The 27,047-nt window shown below is 41.1% G+C and overlaps 2 protein-coding genes and 1 pseudogene across 2 annotated transcripts; 1 reads left to right on the forward strand and 2 right to left on the reverse strand.

Annotated features, from left to right (window-relative positions):
* Window positions 1-1,279: 1,279 nt before the first annotated feature.
* LOC140076186 (uncharacterized) lies at window positions 1,280-4,612 on the reverse strand. The gene is made up of 2 exons (XM_072122700.1): window positions 4,513-4,612; window positions 1,280-3,054 (listed from the first exon to the last, which is right to left on the reverse strand). The coding sequence occupies exons 1-2, from the start codon at window positions 4,610-4,612 to the stop codon at window positions 1,280-1,282; spliced, it is 1,875 nt and encodes a 624-aa protein (XP_071978801.1).
* Window positions 4,613-14,001: 9,389 nt separating this feature from the next.
* The window catches only part of LOC140076187 (uncharacterized), a 490,800-nt pseudogene continuing 477,754 nt past the window's right edge, over window positions 14,002-27,047 (reverse strand).
* LOC140075542 (uncharacterized) lies at window positions 19,337-25,169 on the forward strand. The gene is made up of 4 exons (XM_072121622.1): window positions 19,337-19,496; window positions 23,740-24,099; window positions 24,193-24,526; window positions 24,611-25,169. Exons 1-4 carry the CDS (start codon window positions 19,337-19,339, stop codon window positions 25,167-25,169), a joined length of 1,413 nt encoding a protein of 470 aa, XP_071977723.1.

Consider the following 27,047-nt stretch of genomic DNA (forward strand, 5'->3'; position numbering starts at 1 on the left):
ACTCGCGCTTACCTTCACTAGGAATAGGCCGGTGTACTTCAGTGCATTCCGGGGAACTTCAGCGCAGCAGCGCCACCTGGTGGACATCGGAGGAACTACCTTAGTGAATCCCGGCCGGACCCGAATCCACCGCAGAGAACGCGCCGCTGGATCGCGAATGGGCCGGGTAAGTAAATCTGCCCCATTATCTTTGTTAGTGACTTTCATCTGTTCAGTTACGAAACTGTATATCAAAATTTATCGTTATGCAGCTGAGATGCATTTTGATCTAAAGCCTTTGAATGCACAATTAAAACCATACATCCATTTTTTGAATACATGTGCAATTTATTTACCCTCCCTAGACTAGCTTATAGCTGCTTTCATTTTCCACCAAAAATTGCACCCAAGAACGAGTCTCTGAATCCCAAGTGGCCATAAAAAAAACAAGTTGTAAGTGTTGGAAAAAACACCAATATTATGGCAAAGACACTTCACAAATTAGCCACAAGAGGATCAACAAGGATATTAAAAAAAACACAGCTATTTTTGCGACTAAACACCAGACTAGCTGTGCAGCATAAATAACCATGTTTCTCTCATTTATCCTGCCAACCCTCAAAGTAAATTGACCATCAGGAGAGAAGTGTCCATCAGGGGGGAACCTCTGTTTTAAGCTTTGGAGCTTGTTCCTGTGTTGGACGATGGAGGTGTCAGAGCAGTTCAATTATCAGGCAGAGAGTAATTAAATAAATAATTGTGTCGTCCGATAACATTGACACAACTGAAATATGTTGTAGCCACGGAGAACTAGCGAGACCTCTGTGCGTCTTTGTTTTATGCCCTTTCAGTACAAGGAGGGTTCAAGGTTAGTGCGGAAATGTTACATAAAATTAGAGATAACAAATAAAATCACACATAATAATATATTGAAAACATCATTGATGTATTTGGCAACATCTTGTCGTAGGAATTCATTGTTCATTTATTGTTATTGGACCCATAAACTGGACATAAATACAGACCATCTGGATCGTCATTCACCAGAATAGAATAACTGCTCCCCCAACAAATCCTTGGCCACATCCATTTATCAGTGTTAAATATTACATATTAAATTAACAACCAGATTCCCACATCCTGAGCTTCCGGGGTCTCTATTTACAAACATTTATGTGTGTCCTGTGGAACGTCTCCTACAGGCCAAGATGTCTTAAGCAATCCTGTTATTTAGTGGAGAAGAGGATGAGTATATATAAATAACAAGACATAGACAAAATGGCGTTACATATCTAAACACTTAAAGACTTGAAAACGGTTTCTCCCCTGTGTGAATTCTCTCATGCTGAACAAGACGTGTTTTTTGAGTAAAACATTTGCCACATTCTGAACATGAAAACGGTTTCTCCCCTGTGTGAATTCTCTCATGCTGAACAAGACTTGTTTTTTGAGAAAAACATTTGCCACATTCTGCACATGAAAACGGTTTCTCCCCTGTGTGAATTCTCTCATGCTGAACAAGACTTAATTTATGAGTAAAACATTTTCCACATTCTGAACATGAAAATGACTTCTCTCCTGTGTGAATTCTCTCATGCTGAACAAGATTTGTTTTCCAATTAAAACGTTTTCCACATTCTGAACATGAAAACGGTTTCTCCCCTGTGTGAATTCTCTCATGCTGAACAAGACTTGATTTATCAGCAAAATATTTTCCACATTCTGAACATGAAAACGGTTTCTCCCCTGTGTGAATTCTCTCATGCTTAACAAGACTTGATTTATGAGTAAAACATTTTCCACATTTTGAACATGAAAACGGCTTCTCCCCTGTATGAACTCTTTCATGTATCACAAGATTTGATTTCTTAATAAAACATTTGCCACATTCTGAACATGAAAACGGCTTCTCCCCTGTGTGAATTCTCTCATGTTTCACAAGGTCTGATTTCTGACTAAAACATTTTTTACATTCTAAACATGAAAACGGTTCCTCCCCTGTGTGAATTCTCTCATGCTGAACAAGACGTGTTTTTTGAGTAAAACATTTGCCACATTCTGAACATGAAAACGGTTTCTCCCCTGTGTGAATTCTCTCATGCTGAACAAGACTTGTTTTTTGAGAAAAACATTTGCCACATTCTGCACATGAAAACGGTTTCTCCCCTGTGTGAATTCTCTCATGCTGAGCAAGACTTAATTTATGAGTAAAACATTTTCCACATTCTGAACATGAAAATGACTTCTCTCCTGTGTGAATTCTCTCATGCTGAACAAGATTTGTTTTCCAATTAAAACGTTTTCCACATTCTGAACATGAAAACGGTTTCTCCCCTGTGTGAATTCTCTCATGCTGAACAAGACTTGATTTATCAGCAAAATATTTTCCACATTCTGAACATGAAAACGGTTTCTCCCCTGTGTGAATTCTCTCATGCTTAACAAGACTTGATTTATGAGTAAAACATTTTCCACATTTTGAACATGAAAACGGCTTCTCCCCTGTATGAACTCTTTCATGTATCACAAGATTTGATTTCTTAATAAAACATTTGCCACATTCTGAACATGAAAACGGCTTCTCCCCTGTGTGAGTTCTCTCGTGATGAATAAGGTGTGTTTTCCGATTAAAATATTTTCCACATTCTGAACATGAAAACGGTTTCTCCCCTGTGTGATTTCTCTCATGTTGAACAAGATTTTTTCGTTCAATAAAACATTTTCCATTTTCTGAACATGAAAAGGGCTGCTCCCCTGAGTGAATGTTCTGATGTGTGAGATTCCAATTAACAGTAACATTTTTCCCATGTTCAGAACATGAAAATGTTTTCCTGGTTGCATCTGTTAGATGCTCGGCTGATCTGTGGTGGCTTCTTTCTTGACTGTTCATCTGTGATAAATCAGAATTTATAGGACATAATGTAATTGGATCAGATGATAGATTGTTGCAATGAAGGTCTGAGGGTAAATCCGTTCTGCTGTTGTGTTCTATACATGTATCTTGTGTGATCCCACAATCATCAGCTGTAATATTTGAAGATGTCAGATGTTCCTCTGAGCTCCAGTTATCTTCATCTGCAAGGAACAAGATGTTAAATGATAACAAAGTTAATAAAATCTGTAATGAAATAAATATTTATAACATTTCTGCATAAATTGCTAAATTGTTTCATGTCAAACCATTTCTGATTTCTGCATCACATTCTGGAAACATCTTCTCTCCTGTGTGAATTCTCAGTAAAACTCAGATTTCAGAGTAAAGCATATGTCATGTTGGGGGTCATTTATCTCAGGGTTTTATGTTTATTTGCTCTTATCTTTCATCTTATTGGGTGCATTTGCATATTTGCACCAAGAGCCTAACAAAGTTGCAGAAGAATTTAAATTTTTGTGCAACTCTAGTCACAAAAACTCAGCTTGTTGATATATCACCCTCTAAGACAAATCAAACAAGTCCAAAACCAGGAAAAAAAAGACAGACAAATGTCCAGCCTAAAGATGAATGACCCCTATTTTGTACATACAGGCGGTCCCCTACTTAAGAACACTCGACTGTTGGTAATTTCCTGTACGTTAGCCTTAGGCTACAATAAACAGCTGTAACAGTTATCACAGGTGTCTGCAATCAAACATTTTAAAAATCCAATTGTCAAAGAGACCAAAAAGAATTTGGCTGGGGGTTACCATTATAAACTATATAGTTCCGACTTACATACAAATTCAACTTAAGAAAAAACCTACAGAACCAATCTTGGACGTAGCCCCAGGACTGCCTGTATTTGAAGCTTTATATTTCAATGTATCTACATCTTTGCACCCCTACACCTGTATATGACTGTACCCCTACATTTCTGCACCTCTATGGTTCTATGTCGCTTCATTCCTAACCATCTACATTTCTGCAACCCCATACTTGCACTGCTAAGCCTCAAGTTTACTATACCTCTACATAACAGCGAAACTTGTGACATAAATGTGGTGGCCAGTGTGAATACATATTGGAACGCCTCTTTCTGTGCACAGCATTGTGTCGCAGCTTGAACAGTGCAGCCGCGGCACAATCCCGATGGAAGCACTTCCTAAGTTCATGTGCAATCACTTTGCAGATGTTTTTATGTGCAGTTTACGCTAGAATTCTGGTGCAGACTGCATAATAAATGAGGCCCATGGTGCTCATTCCCAATTGCGTGTTTTCTGTCTGAAACACACGTGCAAACGGCTATGCCCCTGGGTGCATTGGGACATACCAAAAAAGTGCAATGAATAATGCTGCCAAACCAGCTCAAATCCTTTGTTAATATGGAATAGAATAGTGGAATATGTCATGCTATACAACATTGTAATAAGTATATGTGTACATACAGAAATACAAACATATATGTTTACATCCTTTACTTGTACACTACACATCTATATGCATTATAGCATAGATACAAGTTACACATTCCAAGGACACACATATTTTGCAGATATACAAATTCTTAATTTATGGATATTACTGGCTCATATACACTGGAGATAACAGATATTCACATCCAACATCAAAAGAAGAGGTCAGAAGAAGGATCAGTTCCACAAAGTATCGAAGTCTGTCAGTACTTACCATTCTGGGGGTCCCTGGCACCAGCGTCATGTCCTCCTTCCCAGGCTCCCTCCACCGCACATATCTGGACCTGCTCTCTCTCCATTCTGTGTCTCAGTCTCTTTGTCTAAGCTCCTCCAGTAAGATCTTCCACCAAGAAGTTCTCCTAAAGTGAGTCCTGCTTGGGTCTCTTATACCCCTTGGTCTGCCCACTCTTGTCTCAACAATCTCTCCCATGTAAATGAAGGGTGTTGGTCCCACTTCCTTATCAGCCAGACTCATTGTTTATGACACTCTGATTGTTCTCCTTTGTTATGGGTTTATCACTCCCTCCCACCAAAGAAAGGAGACCAGGATGTGTCTTTCTGATGAAACTAGATAACTTAATTTGCAAATCTTTACTAGGCCAAATGTCCCTGTGTGATTCCCTACTAATTCCACATCCTGAACAATAGGGAATGCAAATCCATGCAGACAAGGCGTCTCCAATGACCATGTGACTGCCCTGTCCTGGAAATGGCTTCATGGAGCAGAAGAATATCATACAATAAAGTGTTATTTTTGTCCATTCAAATTTTGAGATCTTTTTGCATTTTTTAAATCTTTTTAGTAATTTAACCGTAAAAAAAAAAATCAGTATCGGTGGCGAATAATAAACTTTTTAATGGCAACATTTGCAGCTTTTTTGTCACTATATGATACAGTCAAGTAAATACTATAATTTGCATTGCCAAAGTTTTACTTCAACATAATTGTAAAGGTTTTAATTTCTGTATGAAATTTTTTAATTCTTCCATATATTTGTTTTATCTTTTACTCTTAAACAGTGGCAAAAAAGCCAAAGCCGTGAGCTCCTTTCCCAAGTTTACATTATCTAAAATAAGCCTTTATCAACATTTTTAAATAAAAAGTAAAAAAAAATGCAATGAAAAATATATTTGGGAATTTTATAACCAAATGCCAGTGTCTGATCACAGTAATCATCATCAAATATCTAAGTTCTTTGTCATCTCAATATTTCAGGATTACATATGCTGTCCAAAAATAAAAGGAATATTTAGATGTCTAAACTTTTTAAACATAAAATCCTCCTTAAACTATGGTTTTGAAATTTTGCTTCACATAAACTAATCGGATACTTTTTATAATTAAGTTAAATAAATACTATGATAACACAGACATATTGTTTTACTTTGTTGATTCTATAAACAACAAAGAAAGGCAGAAACAAAAGTAAAGTAAAAAATATACCAAATTATCTAATGAACATATAAATAAAAAGAAACTAAACACAAATAAAAACCTTGGGTAATGATGAAGTGAGATAAGAAATAACCTGGGGTCATGGTGGAGTAATTTAAAAATAACTTGGGATTGTGGTGGAGGGAGATAAGGAAAGGGTCAATCTATTCAATGTTGCGTTTCAAATAAACGAAAATCCCCTGACCGATGATATGAAAAATAATGTAATTTTGCTATAAAACTCAGCTGCTTAACCCAAAAACAGCTGCAACGCTGTATTAAAACACCTAAAATAGACCAATCACTGGGCCCCGGTGGAATACACCCTGGATACTACATGACTTGTCTTCTCTGATAGTAAGCCAAGTAAAAGAGAGTATACGTGGCACATCCCATAAAACTTCAAAACTTTATTCTTCTTACATTAAAAAGAGTGCAGGAAAAGTGACATGTAGGTAATCCACCTACGCGTTTCAGCTTGCTCTCAAGCCTTAGTCATGGTGTGGACAAACAAGCCAGCAACACGTGGGCACTCCAAACAAGCCTCCACTATCCTCAAAGTAAGTTTCTGGATATAAGGATATGTGAGACATTTTTTCCTATTTTTCTCTACGTTTGTCTTCTCTGATAGATATGTTGTGATTTTAATATTTAAGATTCCATAAAATTCCACAGGACTAGGGCATAGCAAATGTGGTGCCAAGATTCAAAGAAATGGTCAAAAGGCAATCAGGAAACTACAGACTTTAAAGAGATTAACTTCAGATGTTGGAGAATAGGGCAGTACAGTGCACAAACAAGACCATAATAATGATGGAAATTGTCTGAACCTATGCAGCAGGTGCATACTGCCCCCTATGTACCAGAATATAACTACTATAGTACTGTCCCCTATGTACAGGAATATAACTACTATAATACTGCCCCCTATGTACAAGAATATAACTACTATAGTACTGCACCCTATGTACAGGGATATAACTACTATAATACTGCCCCCTATGTACAGGAATATAACTACTATAATACTGCCCCCTATGTACAAAAATATATCTACTATAATACTGCTCCCTATGTACAAGAATATAACTACTATAATACTGCCCCCTATGTACAGGAATATAACTACTATAATACTGCCCCCTATGTACAGGAATATAACTACTATAATACTGCCCTCTATGTACAGGAATATAACTACTATAATACTGCCCCATATGTACAAGAATATAACTACTATAATACTGCCCCCTATGTACAGGAATATAACTACTATAATACTGCCCCCTATGTACAGGAATATAACTACTATAATACTGCCCCCTATGTACAAGAATATAACTACTATAATACTGCCCCCTATGTACAAGAATATAACTACTATAATACTGCCCCCTATGTACAGGAATATAACTACTATAATACTGCCCCCTATGTACAAGAATATAACTACTATAATACTGCCCCCTATGTACAAGAATATAACTACTATAATACTGCCCCCTATGTACAGGAATATAACTACTATAATACTGCCCCCTATGTACAAGAATATAACTACTATAATACTGCCCCTTATGTACAAGAATATAACTACTATAATACTGCCCCTATGTACAAGAATATAACTATTATAATACTGCCCCTATGTACAGGAATGTAACTACTATAATACTGCCCCTATGTACAAGAATATACTATAATACTGCCCCCTATGTACAGGAATATAACTACTATAATACTGCCCCTATGTACAAGAATATAACTACTATAATACTGCCCCTTATGTACAAGAATATAACTACTATAATACTGCCTCTATGTACAAGAATATAACTATTATAATACTGCCCCTATGTACAGGAATGTAACTACTATAATACTGCCCCTATGTACAAGAATATAACTATTATAATACTGCCCCTATGTACAGGAATGTAACTACTATAATACTGCCCCTATGTACAAGAATATAACTATTATAATACTGCCCCTATGTACAGGAATGTAACTACTATAATACTGCCCCTATGTACAAGAATATACTATAATACTGCCCTCTATGTACAAGAATATAACTATTATAATACTGCCCCTATGTACAGGAATGTAACTACTATAATACTGCCCCTATGTACAAGAATATAACTATTATAATACTGCCCCTATGTACAGGAATGTAACTACTATAATACTGCCCCTATGTACAAGAATATACTATAATACTGCCCCCTATGTACAGGAATATAACTACTATAATACTGCCCCCTATGTACAGGGATATAACTACTATAATACTGCCCCCTATGTACAGGAATATAACTACTATAATACTGTCCCCTATGTACAGGAATATAACTACTATAATACTGCCCCCTGTGTACAAGAATATAGCTACTATAATACTGCCCCCTGTGTACAAGAATATAGCTACTATAATACTGCCCCTATGTACAAGAATATAACTACAGACAGCAGGGCAAGGGCAGCAACTTGGGGGTCTACGGGCCGTGGGTCATTCACCCCTGAACTACACCTAGAGGAGAGGGGGTTGTACCATCACCATAGACAGGGGGCATCCTCTACACCTAGAGGAGAGGAGGTTCTACTATCACCATATACAGGGGTTATCCTCTACACCTAGAGGAGAGGAGTTTCTACCATTACCATAGACAGAGGGCATCCTCTACACCTAAAGGAGAGGCAATTATACCAACACCATAGACAGGGGCATCCTCTACACCTAGAGGAGAGGATGATCTACCATCACCATATACAGGGGTTATCCTCTACACCTAGAGGAGAGGAGTTTCTACCATTACCATAGATAGGGGGCATCCTCTACACCTAGAGGAGAGGAGGCTCTACCATCACCATAGACAGGGGGAATCCTCTACACCTAGAGGAGAGGAGGTGCTACCATCACTATAGACAGGGGCATCCGCTACACCTAAAGGAGAGGCAGTTATACCAACACCATAGACAGGGGCGTCCTCTACACCTAGAGGAGAGGAGGTTCTACCATCACCATAGACAGGGGGCATCCTCTACACCTAGAGGAGAGGAGGCTCTACCATCACCATAGACAGGGGGCATCCTCTACACCTAGAGGAGAGGAGTTTCTACCATTACCATAGACAGGGGGCAAAAAATGACACCTCACACAGCTCTGTACACCAAATTGTGAAAAAGTTATTCGCTTCAGAAGATGGAGAAATTTTTTTTCTTTTTCATACACGTCTGTTTAATATTTCAAAATGTATTAAAAGGCAATAATACCTATGTAAATTTGGTATCTCTGTGATAGTACCAAAGCAAAGAATAAAGCAGAGGAGCGTAACGTAAAAGTCGTAAAAACTGAGCCCACAAGAAAGTGACTGAAGCACTTTTTGTTGCCCAACTTTTCCACATCTGGAATTTTTTTCCAGTTTCCTAGTGCTTGCCATGGAATAATAAATAATGCCACAGAGAAGTAAAATTTGTTTCACAGAAAATCAGTCCTCAAACAGCTCAGTACACAAAAAAATGAAAAAGCTATGGATTTTTGAATTCGGAGAGCGAGAAATGAGCGAAAAAACACTCCGTTAAAGACTATCTAACCATTAACCATTTGTCACATTGTAAACACAAACCGCTTCTCCCCTTTGTGAATTCTCTCATGCTGAACAAGATGGGATTTATAAACCCACTTGCACCACAATTCTGGTGGTTTTGTGCCAAAAACACTGTCTATAATGCCTTGCGCCACATTTATCAAGGCTTTTAGACAGTTTTTTGGCACTTTTTCGACTTGTCCAATTAAGGAGGCGTGGCCATCAGAAACCAGGCTGATAAGAAGCATCGAGCTCCTCCTGTCTTCTCTCTGGGTGACAAGGTGTAATTATCCTCCAGATACGTCCGCTAAAGATACCTAGCTACAAGCTTGGTCCCCGGTTCCTTGGTTCCTTTGAGGTAATCAAGCACATCAACCCGGTGTCCATGTCTCTCTCCTGAAGCCAGCCGTCTTGAACCGCTTCTCAAAACATTCTCCTCTTCCTGAGGCTTACTCTACTGATGTCTATGAAGTCAAGGAGGTGTTGGACATGAAGGGGTGAGAGTTAGGCGGTTCTTCCTTGTAGACTGGAAGGGGTTGAGGCCTGAGTAGAGATCCTGGGAGCCTGAAGAGAATATTTTGGGTCAAAGTCTCCTCCAGAGGTTTCTTGGGACCAAGAAGAGGGGGAGGCCGAAGGGGGAAAGGGTACTGTCACAAGTGCCCTTGCGATCCATGTCACAGATTGCGGGCATAACAGTGCCCCTCTCCATGGCACTGCCCCATCCACTGGCCCGCACTTACCTCTCCATGACCTCTCCCTTCCTGGCCGTGCACCACCACTCGAAGATTTAAAGAGCCACAGCATCTTTGATTGGCGCTGTCACTTCCACACACATATTCTGCACATGTACAAATCCTTTATTTATGGAAATTACTGGTTCATATACACTGGATATAACAGATATTCACATCCAACATATGTACCAGGTTCTTGGAAACATTTTATGGTAGTGGATATAGAAATAATGGGACAGAGGAGAAATCATTTCACAAAAACAATAAAGGCTGTCAGTACTCACCATTCTGGGGGGTCCCTGGCACCAGCGTCATGTCCTCCTTCCCAGACTCCCTCCTCCGCACATATCTGGACCTGCTCTCTCTCCATTCTGTGTCTCAGTCTCTTAGTCTAAGCTCCTCCAGTAAGATCTTCCACCAAGAAGTTCTTCTCATGTGAGTCCTGCTTGCGTCTCTTATACACCTTGGTCTGCCCACTCTTGTCTCAAAAAGCTCCCCCATGTAAATGAAGGGTGTTGGTCCCACTTTCTTATCAGTCAGGCTGATGGTTTATGACACTGAGGGCATTACATTAGATATGGGTGCATCATCCTTTTTGGTATACTGATTTATTTTTATTATGGTGTCCTTGCTTCGATTTTGTCTTCATCCAGAATTCACTTTCCTGGTTTAATAAAAAGCCTAATTGTGTGTTTTCACTGGTGTAAAGTAGATACTTACCATCCAGGTCTGCAATGTAAACGTCTCGAAGCAACAGTTGGTATCCGGGTGCCTACGCTATGGAATGGGGGATTGGCCTGTATTCAGGTGGGTGGAGACTTCACCACGACTCTGGTGACTGGTGGATCGGGGCGCTCCTACTTTGGTGACATCTCCGATTCGTCACTAGTACATAGAGTATTGATGGTGGCTGAGTGAAGCCGCATTGGTCAAGCCCTCTTTTGGTGGGCGGAGCTTAGGCTATAAATAGCCGCTCGTGCATGCTAGATGCGCGGCCCAACTAGAGCCAGCATCCTGTCTAGATACTTAGCGAGTGTTATGTGTAATAACTATGAGCCAGTTAGATAGGGTCTAAATTTATACAGCATCCCGGCTCTGAACTGATGCACTAACTTGCTAACACCACTAACCTTGACAGCATAACGCATTGACAAATACAAGAGGGTCATAGTATCAGCGGTGCGATATGGAACGCTGTGGCTCAGGTGCTTCTATATAATCCACTTTACGCCTCTGATGAACTGCTAAGCTTACCAATAGCAGGGAAACGCGTTAGGTGTACTGCTGTGCCATGAGAATATTGTAACACGCCACTTTTATGGGTTTTATGTATAGGAACATGAGCCAAGAGATACAATTGAAGGGAATCCTTCCTACTGGCTCCGTTCTAGCACTTTAGTAGGTCCTCCAATGGGCTGATATATGGAAGCGTGTGACCAGTCTCCAATTCAACTAGCACTGCAACATAATCAGGGTAATTAGTGAGGTGACACATTTTCCCTCTAACCCAAGTTCATATGTATATGACTGGCACACTTTCCCCAGAGGAGTTACCTAAGTCTGTAATTGCACAGATCTAGTGTAAGGCTCTTTTTGGTTATTTTTCATGGGCCTAGTTTTTGTAATAAATAAAGATTTGAGATTTTAATGTTCCACTCTACAGGCAGTTTTTGCTCTATTTGCTATTTAAATGATTAAGGGACATAAACAGATAATTTTGGATGGTTGATATTGTTAATGATATATTTCTCTATGGTGGCCATCTTGGAGAAAGAGAACCAAACAGAAGCCATTTTAAGTATTAGCTGGGGGTCAAGCACTGTCCAGCTAAGGTCATGATTCAAACTTCATTTTTTTGTAACCTGTTTGCTCGCCTGCCAACTAATTCCCTTGACATTTAATGAGAAGCCAGTCTGTCCTTCATCTTTTGTTATATATCTTGGTTCTAGCGCCAGCTTATCTCCTTCTCCTCAGGGAAATTAGTATAAACATGTCTGTGAACAAGGCCTATCAACCTTTTCTGAGAATGTGCTGGTAAATTCATTATGGCCAATAGCATTACAGTATTCTTAACTTCTTCTTCACACCCCCCCCCCAATTCTGCTTTTTCTGTTTTGATATATGACTGTGGTTTTTGAAATAAAGAGTGTGATTTGGGTGCAGCTAAAGACCGTGTCTGCATCTTGGGTTTGTTCTCTCCTCCTGGTACCAGGAGCCATGAAAGATTTAATTTGAAAGTCACCATGCAATGGGGGGTCTGAGACCCAGATAAAAATCTCTAACAATATACTATATAGTTTCTTTAAAACCATGACTTACTTCACGCTACCCAAGATAGCTCCTGCAAACAACTCCCATGTGGGACAAATGGCCTCAAGTGGTTACACCAGGAGAAGAACCTTGATAAGGGAGAGATACTTGTGGCAAGAGAGTTTCTACTGTGGTTGTGGGACAATGATATTGAGGTACTTGCCAGGACCTTTATGATATTTGTGTGTTCTTATGGACCTCACCTCGGCGTTATCCTATAGTGTGATATTGCCCAGAGAGAAACCTTAACCCACAAGTAACATCTACTGGAGACACATGGACTAGGGTGATATTCTAAATACAATATGGCTCCCACATGTTGAGGAACAGCGCCCTTAACCAGGGATCATAAATGGCCACGTCTCTGATCAATTAGAACCTAAAAATGTCAAAAATAAAGGCAAGTGAATTTGTAGATTAAAAACCGGTGGGACGTCACAAGTGTGTGGAGATGTTGGGGAGGGCTGAGGAGCAAATCCGGGAATGGATTTCCATAACACGCAGAGTCCATCCTCACACTATGTGGTGCTGAATACAAGAAGAGTCTGTGGGCCTATTTGAATAAGTTTGGCTTCTTTTTACATAAACTTCACTGATAGAATACAATGGGGGCATTCATTCATAGCGGTGAAAGGTCTGGTATTCCGGAGCACAAATTGTCCAATTTTTAGATTGGGATGTTAGATTTTGGCACAGGAGCTGAATGACTTGGCACACAACCGAAAAGGTTCTGAACTTGCTCCACATTTATGTAGGTGAAATAGAACCTGGTCAACAGCTTTTAGCTTGTCTAATTGGATGCTAAAAAATGTGGCTAAAAAAGTGTTGGGAATCTAGAAGCACAGGGTTGGGTTCACAAGTTGCGCCCAAATTCAGGTACCAAACAAAAGGCATGAGGATTGTGAAGAGGAACAATATTGTGGCGGCGATACCTCATAAATATGGCTAAAAAAAATCTGCCAAAAACGGGTAGAAAGCCAATAAAAAATTCCCTCCAATGTTCTTTGTTACTTAGGTAAAAATTCAGGTGGTTCCTTTATCTACATTTTTCTCTGCTTCTCTGTATATGTATTATGATTGTCGAAGTCCTCCAACTTTTTTCATGTGTACAGGCGGTCCCCTACCTAAGAACACCTGACTTACATACGACCCCTAGTTACAAACGGACCTCTGGATGTTGCCAATTTACTGTACTTTATCCTTAGGCTACAATAAACAGCTGTAACAGTTATCACTGGTGTCTACAATGAAGCTTTATTATGAATCCAGGTTCTAATGAAAATCCAACATTTTTAAAATTCAATTGTCACAGAGACCAAAAAAAAATTTGGCTGGGGGTTACAATGATAAAGTATACAGTTCCGACTTACATACAAATTCAACTTAAGAACAAACCTACAGTCCCTATCTTGTATGTAACCCGGGGACTGCCTGTAGTTTATTGGTTGATACATTTCATATAATTCTTTATAAATCATTTACAAATGTTGATAAAAAAAAAATGAACATGACTTCTCCCCGTGTGGTTTCTATTATATAAACACTTATCACTTTCTGAACGTTAACATGCTTTCTGTCCTGTGTGGATTCTTTGATGTCTGTTGAGATGTGATTTCCATGTAAAACATTTCCCACATTCTGTACATGAAAACGGCTTCTCCCCTGTGTGGATTTTCTTATGTTCAATAAGACCCGATTTCTGAATAAAACATTTGCCACATTGTGAGCATGAAAATGGCTTCTCCCCTGTTTGAATTCTCTCATGTTTAACAAGATCTGCTTTATTATTAAAACTTTTGCCACACTCAGAACACAAAAATGTTTTCTCCCCTGTGTGAATTCTCTTATGTATTTTGAGCACCCCATTTAGAGAAAAACATTTGCCACATTCAGAACATGAAAATGGCTTCTCCCCCGTGTGAATTCTCCTATGTGTAATAAGAGCTGATTTCTGAATAAAACATTTACCACATTCTGTGCAAGAAAACGGCTTTACCCCTGTGTGGATTCACTCGTGTTCGATAAGAACTGATTTCCGAATAAAACATTTGCCACATTCGGGGCATGGAAATGGCTTCTCCCCTGTGTGAGTTCTCTCATGCACAACAAGATGTGATTTGTGATTAAAACCTTTGCCACATTGTGAACATGAAAATGGTTCCTCTCCTGTGTGAGTTCTCTCATGTATAACAAGGCGTGATTTGTGATTAAAATCTTTTCCACATTCTAAACATGAAAACGGCTTCTCCCTGGGGGGACTTCTTGGACGTTCATCTCCTCGTTGGTGAGTTCTTTTATGTCTATTAGTCTGTGATCTCTCAGAACCGATGCCCAATGTACCAGAATGCGATGATAGATCATTATGAAGGGCTGAGCTTGAATCATCAGCTATAATATCAGGACATATCAGATGTTCCTCTGAGCCGGAGGTGACGTTATCTGCTGGGGACAATAGGGTCAAATTGGATCAAATCTCTGATGATATTAATATTTTATACCATTTCTATTTCATCTCTCAAGTCTAATCAGCTGTGAATTCAGTGTCATATATTTGCCACATTTTGAGCACAAAAACAAAACTTCTCTCCTGTGTAAACTCTTAGCACAGATCTGATTTCAATTTAAAACCCTTATTATATTATGATTATAATTCAGGCTTTATATCTTACTTTTATACTGTGATAGGACAGTGGATAAAAGGAACTTTGCTCATGCAGAACACAAAGCAGAACTATACCTCCCCTATACCTCTACATGCCTGCACCCCTATACCTCTACATCCCTGCACCCCTATACCTCTACATCCCTGCACCCCTATACCTCTACATACCTGCACCCCTATACCTCTACATCCCTGCACCCCTATACCTCTACATCCCTGCACCCCTATACCTCTACATCCCTGCACCCCTGTACCTCTACATCCCTGCACCCCTGTACCTCTACATCCCTGCACCCCTATACCTCTACATCCCTGCACCCCTATACCTCTACATTCCTGCACCCCTATACCTCTACATCCCTGCCCCCCTATACCTCTACATCCCATACACCCCTATACCTCTACATCCCTGCACCCCTATACCTCTACATCCCTGCACCCCTGTACCTCTACATCCCTGCACCCCTGTACCTCTACATCCCTGCACCCCTTTACCTCTACATCCCTGCACCCCTGTACCTCTACATCCCTGCACCCCTATACCTCTACATCCCTGCACCCCTATACCTCTACACCCCTGCACCCCTATACCTCTACATCCCTGCACCCCTATACCTCTACATCCCTGCACCCCTATACCTCTACATCCCTGCACCCCTATACCTCTACATCCCTGCAGCTCTATACCTCTACATCCCTGCACCTCTATACCTCTACATCTCTGCAGCCCTATAACTCTACATCCCTGCACCCCTATACCTCTACATCCCTGCACCCCTATCCCTCTACATCCCTGCACCCCTATCCCTCTACAACCATGCACCCCTATACCTCTACATCCCTGCACCTCTATACCTCTACATCCCCGCACCCCTATACCTCTACATCCCTGCACCTCTATACCTCTACATCCCTGCACCCCTATACCTCTACATCCCTGCACCCCTATACCTCTACATCCCTGCACCTCTATACCTCTACATCCCTGCACCTCTATACCTCTACATCCCTACACCCCTATCCCTCTACATCCATGCACCCCTATACCTCTACATCCCTGCACCTCTATACCTCTACATCCCCGCACCCCTATACCTCTACATCCCTGCACCTCTATACCTCTACATCCCTGCACCCCTATACCTCTACATCCCTGCACCCCTATACCTCTACACCCCTGCACCCCTATCCCTCTACATCCCTGCACCCCTACACATCTACATCCCTGCACCCCTATACCTCTACATCCCTGCACCCCTATACGTCTACATCCCTGCACCCCTATACGTCTACATCCCTGCACCCCTATACCTCTACATCCCTGCACCCCTATACCTCTACATCCCTGCACCCCTATACCTCTACATCCCTGCACCCCTATACCTCTACATCCCTGCACCCCTATACCTATACATCCCTGCACCCCTATACCTCTGCACCAATAAGAAAGATTTGTTAAATTATGGTTACACTTTAAGCTGCTAAAAATGATGGATTCAGATAATGTCCATGGAAGCCTTGAGCACAGACACCGCAAAAATGCAACACACCACAAACACCCCAGACACCAGAGCCAGCTAGCTGTACACACAGATACAACTGCTATACGTGGTACAGGTGAATAATGCTGCCATGTACAACTAACCCTCATCGCCGGCAAAAATACAGAGCTCAATATTTTTCATGAATATGAAATAGCGTATTAAAATATGTTGTGTTGTACAAGAGTTTATGTATACACATTTTTAGATCCATGACATATGCACATGGATACACATAACCTCATACATTACACACTATCAGGACATGTACTGCACATGTATGGAGATTACTGCCTCCTTTCCCCCTGACTTCGTTATCACAGATCAGTTTCTTGGACACATTATGGGAAAGGATAATTGCAGAAGGAAGGGAAACAGAAGAGAAATCAGATCTAGGAAGTACTGACTGATAAGTCCATCAGTTCTCACCATCCTGGGGGTCCCTGTGTCTCAGTCTCTCAGTATAAGCTCCTCCAGTAAGATCTTACACCAAGAAGTTCTCCTCATGTGGGTCCTGCTCTGGTCTCTTATACCCCTTGGTCTGCCCCCTTTGGGAGATACCGTACCCAATGATGAAAGATCTTCCCCCCATGTAAATGAAGGGTGTCGGTGACGTTTGCTATCAGCCAGGCCGAGCACTTATCATGCCCTGAGTGTTCTCCTTTGTTATGGGTTTATCATTCCCTTTTCCCAAACAAATGTGGCCAGGACTTCCCGATGGAGCTAAATATCTCCATTTACAAGTATTTACTGGGCTGAATGTCTCCCGGTGATTCCCTACTGATTTCACATCCTGAACAATAGGGAATGCAAATCCCTCCATGCACGTGACTTACTGGGAAGATCATACTATAAGGTCTTATTTTCATCCATGTTAGAAGACTCTGCTCCTTGACAGTGATTATGGTTGTGAACATCCCATGTAAAACTTCCCTCTCGAGCATCTCATCTCATCAGAAGATTGAAGGCAATTATTAAGATAAAAGTGTTTGGAGCTTCATCATTATAAGGCACATGAGTAAGTCAGAGGGATTTCCTAGGTACAGCTATTACTTTGTGATAATTTACTATAGATTTTAGTTTTTATTTCTTTTTTTTAATCACCTTATTCCATTAAAAGAGTTTCCACAATCCAGGACATAAATCCCGTGTGCCGGGCCATGGAAACTCTTTGTATGGAATAACCCAGACCAGAGTATATCTTTAGGGAAGGAATTGCCCAGGCCAAACTATACCCCTCCAGGGCAGAATATTCCCCTGTAACATGAAACCAGTTCCCAGTGTGATCCTTCTACGAATACATTGTCATGGAGGCGAGAGAACGAGGCTTCCCGCTGACAGCTCTGCTATTCCTTGTGGATTAGTTGACTTGTAACCAGGTCAAATCATTTTTTGTGCTTTAACTGAATATTCAGAAATCCGGAGTTTCCACATTTCTATGGGATTTTTGGTGGTGGTGTCCACATTACTGGGTCCCCAGGAGAGGCAGGAGAGGAGGCCGCGCTGTGTGGTTGTGTTCTCTGTGTATTTGGTTGTATACAGTATATAGTGACATTTATGTTATGTGTCATGTATTTTTAGCTGAAAGAATCTGTGAGGCTTGTATGTTACTTCTGTGATGTATAAAGTTATTGGGGCTTATGGGAAATGGCAGCGAATAAGCGGCTGGATAGAAATGTTTGAGTAACACAACAAGGAGATTAGATGATGCAGAGACACAGACATCGTTTGCTGCATCTACGGAGATCTGAAAGATCCCACACAAATATCTTTATCTTATAGGTCCAGAATAATAGGTTGGAGATGGGTTGATACAAGGAGGAGTTATGGGCAGATCACATTATTACACGTGGTAACATATTGCTGGTATCTTTGACATATTTGGCAACATCTTGTGGTTCAGAACTCGGAAAAAGTTAATTTGTCTGAAAGTGGACCCAAAACTGGACATGAATGAAGAACATCTAGAGCCGTAATAAAACACAATAACAAATGTCCTTCTACATATATTCTGAGGTCAGAAAAATTGTGCAACATTCATCAACTGGGGAAAAGATGATAACATTGACCCAGATATATAAAAGTGGTGTCATCTGCCCCGGTGCAGTTTTCCTCTTCCTGTGCAGGTTGTGCCGGATAATTAGTAGCAACGCGTCACCCTGTTCATTTATCAGGTGCAATCGGCGTTGCTATGGAAAGTTACACAGTTACATCTTACAGCCGCAACACAAATATGGCGCAAACACTTCATACATACACGTGCACGCTCCAAAGATAGAAAAACTGGCACAGACACAATGATATCTGATCTGGGGGTAAATTGTGATTAGAGGACAATATGGAAGCTGAGCTGTGGTGATGTATAAATATCAGATATATAGATTTATATTCATCAAAGTGTAAGATGTGACCGATACTCTCACAGAAACAATGGGAAAGGCCTAGAACCAGGGGAAGAGACAACAATAACCATCCCTTATACACATTCTCTAAGGTGGAGGATGGGAATCACACAGAGACATTCGGCCTAGTAAACACTTGTAAATGAAGTTATTGAGCTCCATGAGAAAGACACATCCTGCTCACAGTTGTCTGAGGAGGGGATGATAAACCCATAACAAAGGAGAACAATGGAGGCGTCACAAGTGCTGGGCCCGGCTGATTAGGAAGTGGCACCGACGCCCTTCATTTACATGGGAGGAAGTTCTCTCACCATTAGGGTGGGACATCTCCCAGAGGGGCAGACCAAGGGCTATAAGAGACCCAAGCAGGACTCACATGAGGAGAACTTCTTGGAGGAAGAACCTGGAGGAGCTTGGACTGAGACCCTGACTGGACACGGAGCAGATCTATGTATGTATCTATAGACTGAATGGTGTGTAGATGTTTTACCAGGGGCTTTTCTTATAGAAATTCGTATTCTTCACCAGAAATTAATGTATCTCTGGAGGGAAATATTTTTACATGAGATGTTGATGTCCATATTTATTTCCCAGTAGCAAAGTTTAACATGGATGGAAGTGACACTGAGGAGAAGATGATCCCCAAGGTGTTGGAAGAAGAGGCAAAGAAGGAGGAGGAGGAGGAGGGAGCCTGGGAAGGAGGACATGACGCTGGGGCCGGGGACCCCCAGGATGGTGAGAACTGATGGACTTATCAGTCATTACTTTCTAGCACTGATCCCCCTCTGTTCTCCTTTCTTTCCTCTTCCCCAAAATGTGTCCTAAAACCTGATTGGTGATTGTGTTTTCAGGGTTATGGGCCAGATAATAGATCTGTGTTACAGAATAAATTGTACCTGATATACTATAGGGGAAAGTGTGTGGATGAAGGCGCAGAGATGTAGAGGTATAGGGGTGCAGGGATGTAGAGGTATAGGGGTGCAGGGGTGTAGGGGTGCAGGGATGTAGAGGTATAGGGGTGCAGGGATGTAGAGGTATAGGGGTGCAGGGATGTAGAGGTATAGGGGTGCAGGGATGTAGAGGTATAGGGGTGCAGGGATGTGGAGGTATAGGGGTGCAGGGATGTAGAGGTATAGGGGTGCAGGGATGTAGAGGTATAGGGGTGCAGGGATGTAGAGGTATAGGGGTGCAGGGATGTAGAGGTATAGGGGTGCAGGGATGTAGAGGTACTGGGGTGCAGGGATGTGGAGGTATATGAGAGCAGGGATGTAGAGGTATAGAGGTGCAGGGATGTAGAGGTATAGAGGTGCAGGGATGTAGAGGAATAAAGGCGCAGAGATGTAGAGGTATAGGGGTGCAGGGATGTAGAGGTATAGGGGTGCAGGGATGTAGAGGTATAGGGGTGCAGGGATGTAGAGGTATTGGGGTGCAGGGTAGAGGTATAGGGGTGCAGGGATGTAGAGGTATAGGGGTGCAGGGATATAGAGGTATAGGGGTGCAGGGATGTAGAGGTATTGGGGTGCAGGGATGTAGAGATATAGGGGTGCAGGGATGTAGAGGAATAAAGGCTCAGAGATGTAGAGGTATAGGGGTGCAGGGATGTAGAAGTATAGGGGTGCAGGGATGTAGAGGTATTGGGGTGCAGGGATGTAGAGATATAGGGGTGCAGGGTGTAGAGGTACTGGTGTACGGGGATGTAGAGGTATAGGGGTGCAGGGATGTAAAGGTATTGGGGTGCAGGGATGTAGAGGTTTAGGGGTACAGGGATGTAGAGGTGTAGGGGTGCAGGGATGTAGAGGTATAGAGGTGTAGGGGTGCAGTTATGTAGAGGTGTAGGGGTGCAGGGATGTAGAGGTACAGGGGTGCAGGGATGTAGAGGTATAGGGGTGCAGGGATGTAGAGGTGTAGGGGTGCAGGGATGTAGAGGTACAGGGGTGCAGGGATGTAGAGGTATAAGGGTGCAGGGATGTAGAGGTATAGGGGGCAGGGATGTAGAGGTGTAGGGGCGCAGGGATGTAGAGGTATAGGGGTGAAGGGATGTAGAGGTATAGGGGTGCAGGGATGTAGGGGTATAGTGTAGGTTGACTAATAACTTACCTTGGGACACAAGGATAAAATCCTATCAAAATGTAGAATATACACAATTTACATTGAAAACTGAGATGTTGGACAAGACAGATTTTTGCTTTTTATAAAGAAATGTCTTAATATAGTCGTCATCAGAGGGTCTTAACCCCTTCGGGACTCGGCCTATTTTGGCCTTTAGGACGCGGCCCCTAAAAGGTCCTGTGTCATTATAAGTGGTTATAGCTGTGGAAAGCTATGAGATATCCGGGGATTTTGAGATGGTTTTCTCGTGAAACATTGTACTTCAAATTAGTTTGGATGAAATCTTTTGTGTTCAGTTATGAAAAAAACGAAATTCGGCAAAAATTTGGAAAAAATCTTTACTTTCAAAGTTCTAAATTCTCTACTTTTGATGCAGATAGTTATAGCACCCAAATAAATTCATAATTTCCATTTCCCAAATGTCTGCTTTATGTTGGATGGTATTTTAAGATTCCACATATTTTACTGGAATGTTATGAGGCTCGGAATTTGGGGCCATTTTTAAATTTTTTTGGAAAATCACCAGAACCCGTATTTATAGGGACCTGCTCAACTTCTAATTGACTGTGAGAGGCCTAAATAATAGCGAGACTCGTAAATGACCCCATTATGGAAACTACACCCCACAACGTATGAAAAACTACTTTTAAGAAGTTTGTTAACCCTTTAGGTGTTTTTCAGGGGTTAAAACAAAATGGAGGTGCAGTCTGTAAATTGTAATATTTTTTCACAGTACAGGCGGTCCCCGGGTTACATACAGGATAGGGTCTGTAGGTTTGTTCTTAAGTTGAATCTGTATGTAAGTGAGAACTGTATATTTTATAATTGTAGCCCCAGCCAAATTTTTTCTGGTCTCTGTGACAACTGAATTTTAAAAATGTTGGATTGTCATAAGAACCAGGATAAATAAAGGATAATAATAAAGCTTCATTACAGACGCCTGTGATATCTGTTACAGCTGATTATTGTAGCCTACGACTAAAGTACAGGAAATTACCAACATCCAGATAGTTTGTAACTAGGACTCGTCTGTAAGTCGGGTGTTCTTAAGTAGGGGACCGCCTGTACACTCATTTTGGGTGGAAAATTAATCATTTGCAATGGATTAAATGAAAACAAAGTTTGATACCCAATTTCTCCCAAGTGCTGATGCCCCATATGTGGTGGTGACTGCTGTACGGGCGCACGGCCGGGCATAGAAGGGAAGGAGGAGCATAGAACAGGGGGAAAAGCATAGAACAGGGGAGGAGCATAGAACAGGGGAGGAGCATAGAACAGGGGGAGGAGAATAGAACAGGGGAGGAGCATAGAACAGGGGGAGGACCATAGAACAGGGGGAGGACCATAGAACAGGGGGAGGAGCATGGAAGGGAAGGAGGCGCCATCCAGAGCAGATTTACGTTGTCACATTGTACAGGCTATAATTTTTTTTTCTTTTTTTAATGTGGACCTATAGGGGCTTACTTCTTATTGCCACATGAGATGCACTTTTCTGCTACATGATGTTGGGGCATCTATAGCTAATTGGTGGGGTTTTATTAACTCTTTGCTGGTGGAGGAAATGAAAATCATTGATGTTTAGGAAGATTTTATTTGGGGGGGGGGTGTTTATTCTATGGGTCGCCACGATCACGAAAATACCTCATTTATATAATTTATTTATTTTACCCCATTTTTACTGAATAAAAAGTCATTTGGCGAAAATCTTGTTAATTTTAGCCTCACCGTCTTTTTATATGCAGAACTTTTTCCATTTTTCGGCTGACAAATCTGGTTAAGAGCTTATTTTTTGCGAGAAGCTTTGTTCTTTTTAGTGGGCTTATTTTAGAGTGAATAACGTTTTTTTATCACTTTTTAGAGCATTTTTAAAGGGTATTAATTAAAACATATCTTTTTTTCGGAAAGTGTTTTGGAGTTGTTTTTTACGGGGTTCACTGTGCAATAGGTCACAGGTCCAATAACTATTCAGTTTTATTATGCAGATTGTCACGGACGCAGCGATACCAAATATGTGGGTTTTGTGTATTTTATTCAATTTTACTGATTAAAAAGTAATTTGGCGAAAATCTTGTTAATTTTAGCCTCGCCGTCTTTTCATATGCAGAACTTTTTTATATTTCGGCTGACAGATCTGGATATGGGCTTATTTTTTGCGAGAAGCTTTGTTCTTTTTAGTGGTCTTATTTTAGGGTGTGTAACTTTTTTTATCACTTTTTAGAGCATTTTTTTTAAAGGTATTAATTAAAAATTATTTTTTTCGGAACGTTTTTTGCGGGTTTTTTTGCAGAGTTTACTGTGCGGGTCCAGTAACAATTCTGTTTTATTGTAAAGATTGTTACGGATGCGGCAATACCAAATATGTGGGGGGTTGTGTGTTTGTGTTTTTTATACTTTATTAAGTGTTTTTATGGAAAAGTGACATTTTAGGGACTTATATTTTTTAGTTATTTATTTTTTATTTCTTCTAATGTTTAAACTTTAGTGTTTTTCACTTTTTATTACTTCTACAAACGTAAACTCTTCTCCTCTCTAGAGGAGAGAGATTTTATCAGCGTAATAATCACTGATCCTGTTATTCCCGGCAGATGCCATCGCTCAGAGCTCAGAGGAACATCTGATGTCTACAGATATCACAGCAGATGATTGTGAGATTACACAAGATACATATAAAAATGATGCCAGAAAAACGGATTTACCCTCCGCCCTTCCCAGCAATGACCCATCATCTGATCCTATTACATTGGGCTTCTGTTCTGATACATCCCAGACTAAGAGGAAGAAAAGAAGCCGCCAAAGAGGAGACGGACAACTAAGAGCTTCCGCTGGGCAGAAGACATTTTCATGTTCAGAATGTGTCAAATGTTTCAGGTTTAAATCATCACTTATTAGACATGAGAGAATTCACACGGGAGAGAAGCCATATCTATGTTTAGTATGTGGAAAAGGTTTTAGAGAGAAAAGAAATCTTTGTAAACATGAGAGAATTCACACGGGGGAGAAGCGACATTCATGTTCAGAATGTGGCAAAGGCTTTACAGAGAAAAAAGATCTTTATAGACACCAGAGAATTCACACAGGGGAGAAGTCATTTTCATGCTCTGAATGCAGCAGATGTTTTTCCAGTAACGCACATCTTATACTACACCAAAGAACTCACACAGGGGAGAAGCCATTTTCATGTTCAGAATGTGGTAAATGTTTTACTACTAAAAGAGAACTTGTAAACCATCAGAGAACTCACACAGGAGAGAAGCCATTTTCATGTTCAGAATGTAGAAAATCTTTTACTGTGAAATCAAACCTTGTTATCCATCAGAGAATTCACACAGGGGAGAAGCCATTTTCATGTCCCGAATGTGGTAAATGTTTTAGGTTGAGAGAAGATTTTGTAAACCATCAGAGAATTCACACAGGAGAGAAGCCTTTTTCATGTCCCGAATGTGGTAAATGTTTCAGGTGGAAAAAAGATTTTATAAACCATCAGAGAACTCACACAGGGGAAAAGCCATTTTCATGTTCAGAATGTAGAAAATCTTTTACTGTGAAATCAAGCCTTGTTAGCCATCAGAAAATTCACATAGGGGAGAAGCCATTTTCATGTCCAGAATGTGGTAAATGTTTTAGGATGAAAGCAGATCTTTTAAACCATCAGAAAATTCACACAGGGGAGAAGCCATTTTCATGTCCCGAATGTGGTAAATGTTTTAGAATGAAAGCAGAACTAGTAAACCATCAGAGAATTCACACAGGGGAGAAACCATTTTCATGTCCCGAATGTGGTAAAAGTTTTAGTTTGAAATATGAACTTGTAAAACATCAGAAACTTCACACAGGGGAGAAGCCATTTTCATGTTCAGAATGTGGGAAATGTTTTACTCTGAAATCCAGCCTTGTTAGCCATGAGAGAATTCACACAGGGGAGAAGCCATTTTCATGCTCTGAATGTGGAAAATGTTTCGCTCACAAATCAGGTCTTGCTGCACATCGTAGAATGCACACAGGCGAGAAGCCATAGTTGTGTTCAGACTGTGGGAAATGCTTTGAGAAAATAAATCTGTTACAACACCGGAGAATTCACACAGCTGAAAAATCATTTTCATATTCTTAAATATTTTATAGAAAATATACAGAGAGAGGGAAAAAATTATATTTAGAATGTCACAAAAATGTAGCTTTCATTTAGAGCTTTTTATACAGAAGAGAAGCCACACTAGCGAGAAGCCACACTAGGGAGAAGCCACACAGGGGAGAAGCCACACAGGGAGAAGCCATTTACTTCTTTCATGGTGACTGTGGTCCCAGCTGCCACAAGTTCCTAACCGGTAGTTTTAGGCTGATCTCTCACCTTCCTCATGATCACGGATGCCCCACGAGTCATTGTGTATTTCATCCATATTTTAATAACTGGTCTGTAGGAGCCGGAACCCTTAATGGTTGGTAGGAGATCAAATACTTGTTTATCTCAGCAGAATGCAAATAAATTTTATACAATGTGATTTCTGGATTTGATTTTTTGATGTTCTATCTCTCAATGTTCACATTAAAGGGGTTGTCTGGTTGTAGTAAGTGGATGGGGCGGCCCCTTCATATCTATGGAGCTGATGGAGATCGCTGAGTACAGCGCTTGGCAATCTCTGTCAGCTCCATAGAGAGTAACGTGGGGGGGCACACTTGTGTGATCAGCTGCTCCGCTCATCTCGGGGGTACATCGGACCCCTGTTCTCATGATCGGTGGGGGTCCCATCACTGAGGCCCCACCAATCAGTAAATTAGGCTAAGGATAGGGCCTAATTGGACAACCCCTTTAACCTACCCTTAACATTATAGACTGTTTGTGTCAGTGGGCGACCCCCCCAGCCGCTGTATGTGTATATACTGTATATGTGCATTTCAATAAATAACAAGCTCAAATATTGAGGAACAGAAAATGATGATCGATGCCACATTTCATTTTTGTACTTTTTAATTAATTTTCTTACTTTTTAGGTTACAGCTTCCTCTATGTTCTGGGGACAGGAGGGGGATAATTTGGATATTTATGTGTGAATTCTGTGAGTGTATATAGTATATAGTATATAGCAAGGCCTTATCAGACGTGAACCTCACTCCAAGTAATCACTAAAAGAGCGACAATTCCCCTAATGGTGAAAGAACTTCCCTTATGTAAATGAAGGGAGTTGGTTCTGCTTTGAGGCTGAGTATTTTTGTCCTTTGTTATGGGATCATCCCCTCCCCCAATTAATAAGGCATCTTTGTAATGGAAACTTCATTGACAAGTGTTTACAAGGAGGAATGTGTAATTCAACATCCTGAACAATGGGAAAAGCAAATCCCTGCAGACGTGACGGCTCCCAGGGTCATGTGACTGCCATGTCCTGGAAATGACTTTCCGGAATAAGGGAATATCCAACTACAAAGGGGCTCATTTACTTACCTGGTCTGCGGATTTCACCGAAAGTGCATTGACTGATAAGAATGCCCTGTGCGGGGAGTCACTAAGATCCTGCGCCCGATATCCTGCATGTGTCACTTCCCCGCTCAGGTCCCCGGAGTTCACCTTCTTCTTCCTGGTGCATGTAAGTGCATTGTCCGTGTATAATGCGCTGTACAGGGAGTCACTAAGATCCTGCGCCCGATATCCTGCATGTGTCACTTCCCCGCTCAGGTCCCCGGAGTTCACCTTCTTCTTCCTGGTGCATGTAAGTGCATTGTCCGTGTATAATGCGCTGTACAGGGAGTCACTAAGATCCTGCGCCCGATATCCTGCATGTGTCGCTTCCCCGCTCAGGTCTCTGGAGTTCACCTTCTTCTTCCTGGTGCATGTAAGTGTATTGTCCGTGTATAATGCGCTGTGCAGGGAGTCAATAAGATCGTGCCCCCGATATCCTGCATG

This window comes from Engystomops pustulosus, chromosome 8 (genome assembly GCF_040894005.1).
Source record: "Engystomops pustulosus chromosome 8, aEngPut4.maternal, whole genome shotgun sequence".
Taxonomy (NCBI): domain Eukaryota; kingdom Metazoa; phylum Chordata; class Amphibia; order Anura; family Leptodactylidae; genus Engystomops; species Engystomops pustulosus.

Excerpts from the sequence above, each read along its gene's own strand:
- LOC140076186 (XM_072122700.1), bottom strand. The coding sequence starts at position 4,612 with ATGACGCTGGTGCCAGGGACCCCCAGAATGGTAAGTACTGACAGACTT. Across the intron at positions 3,055-4,512 it reads CTCTTCTTTTGATGTTGGAT|ATGAAGATAACTGGAGCTCA; the intron begins GTGAATATCTGT and ends TGTTCCTTGCAG.
- LOC140075542 (XM_072121622.1), top strand. The coding sequence starts at position 19,337 with ATGGGAGGAAGTTCTCTCACCATTAGGGTGGGACATCTCCCAGAGGGG. Across the intron at positions 24,100-24,192 it reads ATGTTTAGTATGTGGAAAAG|AGAAAAAAGATCTTTATAGA; the intron begins GTTTTAGAGAGA and ends AAGGCTTTACAG. Across the intron at positions 24,527-24,610 it reads GAATGTGGTAAATGTTTTAG|GTGGAAAAAAGATTTTATAA; the intron begins GTTGAGAGAAGA and ends TAAATGTTTCAG.